Consider the following 13,072-nt stretch of genomic DNA (forward strand, 5'->3'; position numbering starts at 1 on the left):
TAAATAATAGAATAACATTTTCTGTCTATTTGAAATAATGAAATCAGCCAGTGGTGGCTGGGAATAATATTATGCAGAGCACTGACAAAGACTAACCCATAAACAATCCAGGCTTGCTGTTTTGTGGCCATTTTTGCTGTTGCTCAGCCAAGCGTTTTGCATCATAAAAAAAGAAGCCAACCAGAATTCAGGGAAAAGCTGTATGATACGTTGGCCGCATTCACTTAAATGCTCACACTGAAGAGATAAAAACATTTGGACAAATTTTAATCCTTTCAAGTTTCTCGTTTTTCAAGAGATACCAGAGACATGGGTCAAGGACAGCTTTTTCCTCAAAGGATGGCAAAAATAATTGGTAGGATAGTGAAAGTATGATTTATAGTACCTGCAAGACTGTGTTCCGATTACATTAACTATAATATTCCATATACAGCTGAGCCTCGATTATATGTGGACTTTAGGGTCCAGAATTTGGGAATCACATTAACCCCGAAGGCGCGTTATGACAAATTGATGACAAAATGATGACAAATTTACAAACATTCACTACTTTTGCAAACACTTGCAAACCTTTCCAACTCAGTGGGATACAGGTTTTAAGTAATGTTCCTATAATTAGTGGCACCTAGGAAACAAATTATGATACCTGTCTCAACTTCACATCAGTGATCTAAACAGAAAGGAAAATAGATGCAAAATTGTATGCACAATTATCCAATTCAAATCCTATATAAATAATAATTTAAAACACTAAATATAAAGTTATCATATGTTCACCGCCTCTTAAAAAAATCACCAATGCATTCATAGATGAGTGCACACACAAATAACCTGACTGTTTAGCAGCCTTATCAACACAACGTACTGTAATCATCATTAGGGCCGAAAGCCCAGAGCCCTTTCACGTCCTGCTGAATAAACCCCTCCGTGTACACACAATGACGCCAATTTAAATGCAAATCATGACATTCCCATCACTCAGCCAGCCGCATGACGTCTGTTTCACCAAAAGCCTGGTCACGTTGGCCAATATCTTAAACTGAGAGCTGTGCAAATGTTGAGCTCCTCTGTGGTGAAAATTTGGCAGGAACATGGTTGATAACTGTGGAGAAGGGAAGAATGTGTTATTGGTAAGGATCTGACATTGCTTGAAGTAGTATTATCTTCCTTCAGTAGCAACACAGATATCCAAAACTGGATGACGTCCTCAGAGAATCGGAGCATGTTAAGGAAGCTCAGGAAGCACTTTTTGGCAACTAATTTTAGGAAAGCGTTTTACATGTAGCCAAACCTCAGACTTGTTGTATTTTAAAAGATTCATTGCAATCATTTGAATTGAGGCTTTTCAGGGCCTTCCAACATTTTTTTTTCATGGCTTCTCTGGAACTTTTAATCATTGTTGACGGACCAAATGACGACATTTAAGCATACATAAGTGGTATTCATGAAAATGTGCCGCATTTAACATTACATGTGACAACCAAAGTTGCTCAGCAATTTCCTACTCTTCACTCTTATCTCATTTTTGGGATTGTAGTGCATGCAAATTTGGACTGCCATAGATTCTCGCTCATTATCTGTTAATTCCTTTTTCCATCTAGCTGAATTGGCGATATAGAGTCGTATCTTATTTCGTTGCTCAAGCAATTTGCATTGTATCAATCCCCCCAGCAACAGAATCTGACTCTAACCATAAAAGCTGGTGTGTTACTGCAGGGCTTCTGGAAGCAAAATATCTGAGGAATACAGAAGATTTCCAGGAAGATGCCGCATGGAGCTTTTACTTTTTACGTCCCTGCCTGCTAGGGACTGTGAAAATGCATAATGAACACAAAAATAATTCAAGCTTGATGTCTCACTGGAATTGTGTGCCACCCACCAGCGTTGGCCACTATTTTGTTGCTCAACTAGACCATCATACATCAAATATCACTGATGCTGAAAACACCAGTTGGATCATTAAACAAGATAAACAAATCTCATACTCCGAGATGTACCATCACTAAGGTCCATTCCTCATAAATTATTCTGCCAAACAACCCTGCATCATGTAATCATAATCATGAATGTCGTTGCAAGTAAACATTTGAAACATTTTGAATTATCTTGAATTCTTAATTCCTAATTTTTATTAAACCCAACAGTAGGTGAACTTATGTACTGATGACGAGAAACAGTTTTCGATCAGACCTACTCCAGTCACAAGAAATTTTCAGCCATTCCACCTTACAAATCTGTTTCAGTTCGAGGTCATGCCAGAGCATCTCACTCAGGTTCAGATCAAGACTGGGCCACTCCAGAAGGACCATTTTCTTCTGTTAAATCCATTAAGTTGTTGATGTACTTGTGCGCTTTGAGTCGTTTTGCTTGTGCGCTTTGAGTCGGTCTGTGGCTCCATCAGCCAAATCTCTGAGCGTCAAATTGCAGACAGATGGTTTCAAGTTCTACAGCAAAATGTCTGATTAAACTTGGGAAATTAATTCTTCCTTTGATAATACAATCTATTTAGGACCTGAGAAACGAAAGCAGTCCCAAACAATGATCCCCCCCCCCTATGATACATAATTGTCGGAACAAGTTTTTAAAGATAGTGTGCTGTGCCTTTTGTTCTCTGCACACAGTGTCGTGTGTGCCTTCCAAATAACTATACTAAACTTTTGTCCCATCTGTCCACACAGTCATATGCCAGTAGCACTGAGGGAAATCCAAAAATCCGTCCCTTTGCTGGTTGTGTCAGATGAGATGATGCGGCGCATTAATAATCAGACCACAGCAAAGAGTGATAACAAGAGAGAGCTTAATATTTGGCATTTTTAAGCATACCATCACAGGCTTTTCTTACAATTCCGACAGCCAATAAGCTCAATTTAAAATCAGGTTGTTTTGTTGCTGGCTCACGTGCCACCTCACGGTTCACCTGTTTTCTGTGTTCGGTCATGCGACATTTGCAAGCTGAGCTATTAGGCACTATGATGCCATTTTAAGTCCACGACATGTGGCTGAATGATCACCGCCTGAAATGGATAAAAACTTATTTCATATTCCACAATATGAATATCAGAATACAAAAAATTTGCAGGTCATACTATATTATCGTAGAGAACATTTTTGACTTCACTCTCCCTTTAATGAATTTTTGCTTTAAGATTTTTCTTGAGGAAAACATTTTTAAAAAAAATCAGTTTTATTACTTTGTCACCAATTCGGAGCAAATTCAAACCTCATACAGAATTTCCATGCCCTCTATGCACACTACTGCGTTTTAACACCCACATCATTTCACCTTGCTTTTACCTCCTCATTAGTCATTGGCCTCAGTTTCTCTGTCTCACTGACGAGCTAATTCTGCTCTCAGACAAATTGCAGTCCCCCTGTATTTAGCCCCCCCCCAATTCCTCTGATCTTTATTGTCCTCTCTGTCTGTATTTTCCAGAGGTTACCCAGAAGAGCCCATTGAAACAGAGCTGATTGATGAACGCCATCCGTACATCCATGGCATGTATTGTGCGCCACTGGCGCAACCAGAGCGAGGGAGCATGGCCAGTCTGGACCATATGGGAGGTCGCCGTTCACCCTCAATTGATAGCATTCGTAAGGATCCACGTTGGCGTGATCCGGATCTACCAGAGGTTATCGCCATGTTGGGCCACCCCATTGACCCTGTCAAGTCCAATGCTGCTGCATATTTGCAGCACCTCTGCTATGAAAATGATAAAATCAAAAAGGATGTGCGCCAGCTGAAGGGAATTCCTGTCCTGGTGGGACTACTGGACCACCCCAAGTCTGAGGTCCACCGCAAAGCTTGCGGTGCCTTACGCAACATCTCCTATGGCAAAGACAATGATAATAAGGTGGCCATCAAAAACTGTGATGGCATTCCTGCTCTCATTCGCCTCCTGAGGAAGACTAATGACATGGAGGTTCGAGAGCTCATCACTGGTAAGATATTTATTTTTAGATTAATCGTGCACATATGTAACTTTTTAGTTTCATCTAATTTATTACTCTCGAGAGAATTTTCTATTTTCTAAATTCACTTTTGCTGTCTAACATGCTGCATATATTTGCTGTGGGTTTATTCATAGATTCCATCAAAATGTAAGCGCTCGCAACTGCATTTCTCATCTCTCACTGTATGATAAACCATCACAGAGGCAGCAAATGCAACACAATACACAACAAAGAAATAGTAACCATTACTCAACATCATAGAATAATGATCAGGGGCATCACAAATGAACTTAAAACTAATTTCTCATGGCAGAGTTGGTGAATTAAGAATCTTAAAGCACTTAAAATAATTGACAGTGTCTGAGTGACCTCATCAGCATGTCTGAGAATTAATTAAGTTATGCTGCTGCCAATGCGTAAAAGCATGCATCTTTTTAATTAGAACATGTCCTTGGTTGTACTGTGCAGATTATCATGACTATTGTTTTTAATAAATGTCTTCGGACACGCAAGTAATTTCTGCAGTTCTGCGGTTACCCTGCAGTCTTGTTTTTTGCTTTTCGGGGGTTTCATTGTAGCCATTTTCAGTTTTTATTTCTGGGGTTATTCAATTCTGTCTGCCCTTAAGTGGTTAAATTGCATGCTTTCAAGGCCTCAATTCTGGAAATTGAGATCGGTCACTCTAAAATCTTCCGCTTGGTTTCCCTGATGAACGCCTTTGTTCGTTTATTGGTGTCTTTTGGACATTATGTTATTGAATACCGAACAGTTTGGTTGTGATAAATTGGGAGACAAATGTTTCTGTAGACTTGATTTTTCTCTTGCCATCATGTTGTTTTTCATCAAGGACAATTTAATACAAGAAGAAGAAGAGTCACAGAAGAGTCTATGCAAGCCCAAGGCCTGAAATTACCTCTGAGTTTCACTGATTAACTTTTATGTTTGGGATCATGAGCAAACTTTATTCTGCCCCCGTTCACTTTAGTAAGGGTTCATCTTTGTCTCATTAGTCCAAAACACACTGTCCCAGCATTGCTTTGAGGCTTGTCTCAACATTTTTGTGCAAACTCGTCCTATTCCTGTGTAAGTGGTTTGCATTCATCTGGATTTATGTTCACAAAAGGTGCTATCTTCTTAAGTTGTATATTGGATCCAGTTGTAAATACCTGGAAACGAAAGCTGCAATTATTCCACTGGCCTAGTGCGCCCTCATGCGGTTTAAAGTGAAAATAACATGTCAAGTGATCAACTATACTGTATAGTAAGTAAGTAATGTGTTAATGATCAAGTAATAATGTGTTAATAATTTCACATATAAGTCGCTCCTGATTATAAGTCGCACCCCCAGCCAAACTATGAAAAAAAAAAAAACTGTGACTTATAGTCCGGAAAGTACGGTAATTAGTTGGCTACAAAGGCATAAACTTTAGACACAGAATTCAACTGTCTGTCCGTCCATCGACCTAAATAGAATGGTTGCTGTCTCTAAATGGGTGATGATTGTGTATATGTGTAGAACTCAATAGTAGATACAAAAAGTTCTGAATTCAAAGTCACTTTTATTTGCAAATTGCCATGATGTCCAGTACATTGGCATGGGTCTTGGTCCCTCGAAACGGTTGCTTTCCTAATTGCAAAAAGTGTGAATGTATGTTTATTTTGACAGAGATGTCATGGTGAGCGATGACTTAGGCACAGCAAAAATGATTGGCTTTATAACACCGCATTGCATTTGCTAAAAATAACCCTGCTACACAAGATAGGGTGAAAGGAATGCAGGGGAACCTTCTTTTCCTTCTGCTCCTTCTTTCTCTCTCATTCCTTTTCTAATCCTTGAAATCTTTTCTTTTCTCTATTCTTTTTTTACACATTTGCTTCATTGTGTTGCAGTTTTTCCCTCCAGCTTCACGTTTCCCTCTCCAGTGTGTTGGTCCCAGTGAAACAGGCTCATCACAATGCAAGCTCAGCTTGCAGCCTCAGCCCATCTGGCCAACATTCGGCAGTCAACCCCCTCCCCTACAATTACACATAATTGAGGGGTTTTAAATATAGAAATCTTTTTTTAGTATTTTTTCCATAAGAATTGGCTGTAGGAGTGGTCTGTAACTGTAAAACCACAGAGTTATTCTTTAACCTGCTGGGGAAAGTGATGATGTGGACGTTGGTGTATTTTCCATATTGTGGGACCCATTTGTTCTTTTTTTTTAATTACATCTTGTCCATCTCAGTTCTTCTAATTGTAATTTTCTTAGGGTTCTGTCGTGTTCATTTCCACCAGTATGTCTATATAAAAATTTTGTATGGACTCCTCAAATAAATTATTGGCAAAACAGGTTTTTAAGTTAAGCGGGATGGTCGGCATCTGCTAAATGTAACTAATAAAGTAACTTTTATTCTATCTTAAATTAAGTAATCAATAAAGTTACTGAATTGTGTGTTTATGGTAATTGTGGCAGCACTGCCTATGGCCTTCAGGAAGACATGCGCAATAAGAAATAGATGGATGGATAGATTGATGTAAATAGTAAGGCCCCAAACACTTCAGGCATAACACCCAACACCATTTGTGTAAATTTGAATTTCATGTAACCCTATCAACTTAACTAAAATCAGCTCAGGTCAACTTGATTCTATTTAAAGATCACTCATGCATTAACCACTTTGTTAAGTGTGCTAACGGAGTTAATTTTGTAGTTTGGGACCAGCAATAACTCAAGGTACAGCTGGTCAGCTGACCTGAGGAACCAAGCAATCAGGATGAACAAGCTCAAATAGTTACGGCTTGGCAGAACAAAGATTTGAAAACAAATAACGGAATCTTAAAATGGGCTAAAAAGTGCACAGTCAATCAGTGGAGGAAGGCCAGAATTATGTGCTCGCCAGAATTATGTGCTCGCTATTTCATGCTCCAAGTTTTGAAGAGCAGCATTTTGGGCCAATTTAAAGATGTTTGAGGGAGGACTGTCTGTCACCAAAGTAGAAAGCATTAAGTAATCCAGTCGAGATGTGACAATTGTCACAGACAACTTATACACATTCTAAGTTCCCCTACAGCGTTGGACATACATAATTTACTGTAAATGTATCCTTCCTTTCTTTAGTGTCCCCATATAATTAAAGCAAGAAGTTTGACTTTTTTTGTTTCTGTTAAAATCTCTATTTTTTCCAGAAATCACTCAGCCCGACTTTAAATGCACAAAGGGCTTTAATAATAAATAATAAACGGTTCAATATTTAAATGTGTCAGACTGCATCTTGAATATATTAAAGGAAAGTCAACCTAAAAATCTAGTGTTTGTTGTGGCAGGCTGCTTTCCTATATTGCCAGTGAGGTTGAGTCAGAAAAAGACTGGGTGGGGGAAGAACATTAATAAGCAGGACAAACTTAATAGCCAAGCCAGAAGAACATAATTTCTGTTTGTGCTCCCAGGATAATGTAATTAGTTGTAACCTCAACTCCAGGACCATTCCCTGCTCACGCAAATCCTAAGCATCAAAGACAGGGCAAATATAAAGACTAAGCGAAGAAGTAGAGAAATGCATCTGACAACCACTTCAAATTTGTTTTTCTTGCTGTTATATAGTGACACACACACACATGCATGCTGGTTGCATCAAAGCTTTAATCTCGCTTCATTGCACTACCAATTACAACGAGCGAAAGCCATCGATGTGCCGCAGAGTTCCACAATGCACAGGCGGGGCTTGCCGTCTGGTTCTTTAACCAACATTCGATTTGCATAGTATCCTGGTAGATCTGGTATATTTTAAAATAATTATTATCGTGTAAGTTCAACACATCTTGTGGTCTTGTGTGTGCAACTTCCAGACACACCGCACACGCACCGCAGTCTGTGTGCATTGCAGTTCGTACGTCTTCCATACGGACACTGCAATGGATCTATTCTACAGACAGTGTGAATTGGGCTTTGGACACACACAAATATTTGTGTGTGAGTCACTGTAGTCACCTCCAGGAATTGTATTTGTAGTTTTGATTGCTTTCAGTAATGTTCAAATATTTCTTGCCAATGGTATTTCTCTGCGGCATTCAATTTATTTTTTGCCATCGTCTTTATTCACTGCTTGTTCTCCTAAAGCCAACTGGCTTCTCATATGTTGACAACATGTTGAGTGGTGCTTGTCATAACTAAAACTGATGCCAGTATCACAACTGTGCAAGTAATCAAACCCAGCAGGCAGGCAAGAATGTTTGTTTGTCATCTTATTGACATTGCCAGGAAGAGCACATTATTTATGAGATTTAGAAGAAGATACCCATTCTTGAACACCCTTGTGCATTTTGTGGATAAATATCAGCATTTATTATTGGAAAAAGATGATTAAGTTAAGTGTGACAAATGTTTGCTGTTTCTTCTCAGATGAATCCTGTTGATCGGATGTCTAATATTGCATGTAACCCAGCCCAGGCCCTGCCCATAAGAATGCAAGTGTGTGTCAAAATGTGAAGAAATGGTTGTATGACCAGCCCAGAATATATTGCAGGAGCATGTGTGTGTTTGATATTTCTCCTCTGAGCTGAAGAACTTGTTTTAAGCCACTTCAGATAAGGTTGTCAGTTTTATGCTCCCTGAATCTAACAGCAGGAAGGAAGGAGTGTGATAAGTAATGACAGACACTCAAACAAACCTGAAGAATGAGTTAATAAAAATAGAAGCACCAACTCTTCCTAATATGGAACTCCATTTTTAATTGTCACTCACTGCATGCTAATGGGGTCATGTTTTTGTTACCCCTTTGTTTAAAGTGAGTTCATATCCTTACATACGGCCACTGGATCATGGTTTTGGCTGTATCTTTTTCTGTGCATTTTTCTAGCCTTATTACATAAAGATTACAGTAAATTGAGTGTGATATGTCGTGTATTTGATGACATTCTGCTGGTAGGCAACTAAGCCAGCCCAGGAAAATTATAGTAATATATAATAGGTATCGTGGAAACAAGAAAACACGATAGCGGTCCTATGAGCGTTGTCTTCTCTTTTCGTCTTGAATTGGATTTTATGCCAATAAAAACATGCATTTAAGTGTGTTCATAAAGTTTGGTCTGCTGGACAGCTGTTATAGTGAATTGTCACTTTGTTTCTTTGTATCCCCCCCACCCTCTAAATCATTCTTTTTTTCATTTACTTTCAGTCTTCTCTCCTGTCTTTTATTACACGCTTCATTTCTAATCGTCGTTTTGTAATTGCTTACTTCTTTTTTGTCATCTTTATCATCTGTTTCTTCTCTTGCCTTCCCCCTTGTAGGGACTCTTTGGAACCTGTCCTCCTATGAACCCTTGAAGATGGTCATCATAAACCATGGCCTCCAAACAATGACCAACGAGGTCATCATCCCGCACTCTGGGTGGGAGCATGAACCAAATGAGGACTCAAAGCCACGTGATGCAGAGTGGACCACTGTCTTCAAAAACACCTCTGGGTGCTTGAGGTAGGCTCAACAAGTCAATCAACCGGCATTGGTTCATTTGCATTTCAATTTTTTTGGACAAGAAATGAATAATGAATTATGTAAAACTCATTTGGGAACTAGATTATCTCATCTAAATTTTGTAGATAGGTGATTACAGATCATATCCCACTGCAAAGATCAACTATCGCAGTGTGTCACAACAACACAGGTGGTGGTGCCGCAGCTGCCATCACATGTCCAATGTAAAATATTGTGTTCTGGCACCCATCAACGCAGCACATGACATTTCCTTACTCGCTCAATATTATCTGAGATTAACACAAATATTTACACCTGTATTTCCCTTTTTTTTAAATTTTATGTTCACAATTAATCTTGTACACGCTGGGTGTGGTCCACACACGTCATTGCTCAAACTTGTGGAAAATATATGAGGAAAAAGACTTTGAAAGTTGACTAGAAACAAGAGAACTTGAAGATGTTTCACCTTTAATACAAAAGGCTTTTCCATTCCAAATTTTAGTTTTGGAGTTCCCATATGTACTGTATTTTCCAGACTATAAGGCGCACCTAAAAACCTAAAATTTTCTCAAAAGCTGACAGTGCGCCTTATCGTCCGGTGCGCCTTATATATGGACCAAATTCCTCAATTTAAACTGGCCCGAAGCATTGTGTCATGAAATCAATCATAAGTGGCCCACTGAAGACTATGAATCATGAATCAAAAAGACTATGGATAATTTTTTTGTGATTATAAAGTAATTTGTTGCGGCTGAAGTTGAAATAAAAAAGATAAATTGGAAAATGATTTGATTTGGATTAAAAATCTGATATGATGCATTAATGGTGCGCTTTATAGTCCGGTGCGCCTTATATAAGGACAACATTTTAAAATAGGCCATTCATTGAAGGCGCGCCTTATAGTCCGGTGCACCTTACAGTCCGGAAAATACGGTACTGTAAGTGTCTGCCTGGTTTGTTTTGGTGGAATTTGTTGTTGTTCCCGCCAAATTAGTGAATGACACACTCCATACAGGGATGAGACTGCTGAATGACACACTCTATACAGAAATAAACTCAAATCATTTATGGTATGATGTCATATGTATATATCATATAGACCTGGTGTGACCATAAGTGTCGAATAGTGGAATCTGTGGACGTGAGTGTGACCGTTTGTCTGTCTTCATGTATCCTGCCATTAACTTTTGTCGTTTGCCCACAATCAGCTTGGCAAAATGCAACAACATTCAAAAGAGTATTTTATCCTCTGCCTTCTTGTATGCTTTCAAGCAGGTGTCATTGGATTATCATGCCTCATGCCTGACTGTGCTTGCCAAGCTTGTCTACACTGTAACCTGGAGCAAAACATACCTCAGCAGTCAATGCTTTAGTTTAATGTTTTACATTTACAAGTTAGAGACAAAAAGAGAGAAAATAACTAAATTATTTAAACATTTTGCTCCTAGCTAGTTTTTTTTTTTAAATCAAATACAGCAAAGCCACTCCTAAGTGGTTCTTAACCTTATTGGAGGTACGGAACCCCGCTAGTTTCATATGCGCATTCACCGAACCCCACTTTGGTGAAAAAAATGTTTACTTTTCTTTCAAATTCAAGACATAGATGGTACTGGCGGTGTACTGGTGCACAAAATGAGCTCTACATGAACATCACCTTGTTCAAAGAACAAAACCAACACAATGCATGAACTCACAAAAAATAACATACCTGCAAATAAGTGTGACTTCTGCTGTTATCTTTACCAGTTCAGATATGCATCATCACAAATTTACACAATAAATCAGGTGTCCGGACCTCCGCAGTGCCGAACCCCTGAGACCGACTCACCGAACACCTAGGGTTCGATCGAACCTTGATTAAGAAACACTGCCTTAGACAGTGTAAAAACTCCCTTGCCATTTCCGAAAAAAATATTGATCATTATCTGAAGAGCGGCAATAATGAACCATGAAGGAATAAACAAAAGTTTACAGATATAGTTTTAAAACGTTACACCGAAGTCATTGCTATGTTTACTCCATTTAACATGCATTTTCATCTCTGCCTTTTTCAGACAGGTACCGTGCAAAAGTCTTAGGCCACAGCTAGGTTTGTCTTGGTGAGCCTTATTAACAGTCGTTGTCATGACTTGTAAAACAGGAACTAATAGGACAAAGCATGTTTATACAAATTAATACCAAAAACTGTAGAGGAATGGAGTGTGAAGGAAAACCAATTACATTTCAATTAACAACTCAATATGTCTCATTACCCGTTGGCAATTATCTGGATAAGAGTGCCTTTCTCTTTTTTTTTTCTTTCTAAATAATTGGAATTGTCCAACCATCAGAATTATTATTGCACATCCCATCTGTTCCCCATCCTCAATTAACAAGATGGTATTTGCTAACTAACAAGTACATGGACACACAAATGCCAATGCAAAGCTCTAGTCAAAACTATGAATTGTATTCACAGCTCATCCTCTGTGAAGGTCTACAATTTTTGTGGCAATCTAGATTCTATGTCCATAATGGCATTTCCAATGCAACAAATGTTATGGTGGCCTAAGTGGCCTAAGACGTTTGCACAGTACTGTTTATGTCAGCATCTTTACAAACACAAGCTCTCATTACTCCTAGCCATATGTTACTGCTGGCAGAAAACAGAGCCGTGCTGCTGCTGAGAAAATGGCTCCATGGTAACTGTAACCAAGCCTGCAGTTTCCTAGATGCAGGGTCTGTGCCTTGGAAAGAAATGCTGATGCCAAAGAGAATTTGTTTACTCACGCCATTGGCGTCACTTCAACTCTGATGGGAGTCTGAATAGTTCCATATTATTTTCATTTTTATTGTATCAACCCCTGTGGAGACAAAGCGGTACAGAAAATGGATGGATGGATGGATGGATGGATGGATGGATGGATGGATGGATGGATGGATGGATGGATGGATGGATGGATGGATGGATGGATGGATGGATGGATGGATGGATGGATGGATGGACGGAAAGCATCCTCTATACGTTGATGTCACGTCTAATTGCATAAGGGGAATAGTACAAATTGACATATATTTTCCTCTTCTGGTAAGGGTGTCTCCAAGATTTGAAGGGGGTGTATGGGAAATTTCGGTCCAATCGACCAGATTTCTTTAGGCCAGAGGTCACTGGTGTGGAATGAAAGGGACTGACTCAGTCCCTGTTCTAGTTCATGCCAAAAGTTGTACAAAAAATCTTGGTAAGATGAAAATTTAAGATTGAGAGTGAACCAATGAGTCTCATGCCGACATCAGACTATACGGATGTAGCCCAATTTTGAGCCGACAGACGTGTCACAGAAAAACGTAACCAATTTTGATATGTCTTGACGTGTCATAGCCCATGTAGTGTGACGATTGGTTGTCTGGCATGTGGGATGCATCATGACCACTATGACAAAAGTCTGGCATGTTAGAATTTTTGTTCCTGTGTGAAGTCTGTATATTGCCTCCGTGAGTTTTTTGCTCTTGATACTATGGCTTCCTCTCACATTCGAAAACATGCATGTTAGGTTGACTGACAACTCTAAATTGTGGGTGTGACTGGTTGTTTGCTCACAATAGATGGTATGTGCCCTTGATTGGCTGGCAACCCATTCAGGATGAACAACTCTTACCCAAAGTCATCTGGGATAGGCTGCAGCTC

The 13,072-nt window shown here is 39.2% G+C and overlaps 1 protein-coding gene across 11 annotated transcripts in view; it reads left to right on the top strand.

Annotated features, from left to right (window-relative positions):
• arvcfb (ARVCF delta catenin family member b) overlaps window positions 1–13,072 on the top strand; it is a 136,522-nt gene that overhangs the window by 95,490 nt on the left and 27,960 nt on the right. For all 11 annotated transcript variants that reach the window (XM_088376148.1, XM_088376146.1, XM_088376147.1 and 8 more), the window contains 2 exons: window positions 3,434–3,939; window positions 9,222–9,405. In XM_088376148.1, the coding sequence (XP_088232274.1) occupies window positions 3,434–3,939; window positions 9,222–9,405 (690 nt within the window). The remainder of the gene's footprint in view (window positions 1–3,433; window positions 3,940–9,221; window positions 9,406–13,072) is intronic.

Source organism: Syngnathus floridae, chromosome 5 (genome assembly GCF_059516105.1).
Source record: "Syngnathus floridae isolate MCC-2025c chromosome 5, RoL_Sflo_1.0, whole genome shotgun sequence".
Taxonomy (NCBI): domain Eukaryota; kingdom Metazoa; phylum Chordata; class Actinopteri; order Syngnathiformes; family Syngnathidae; genus Syngnathus; species Syngnathus floridae.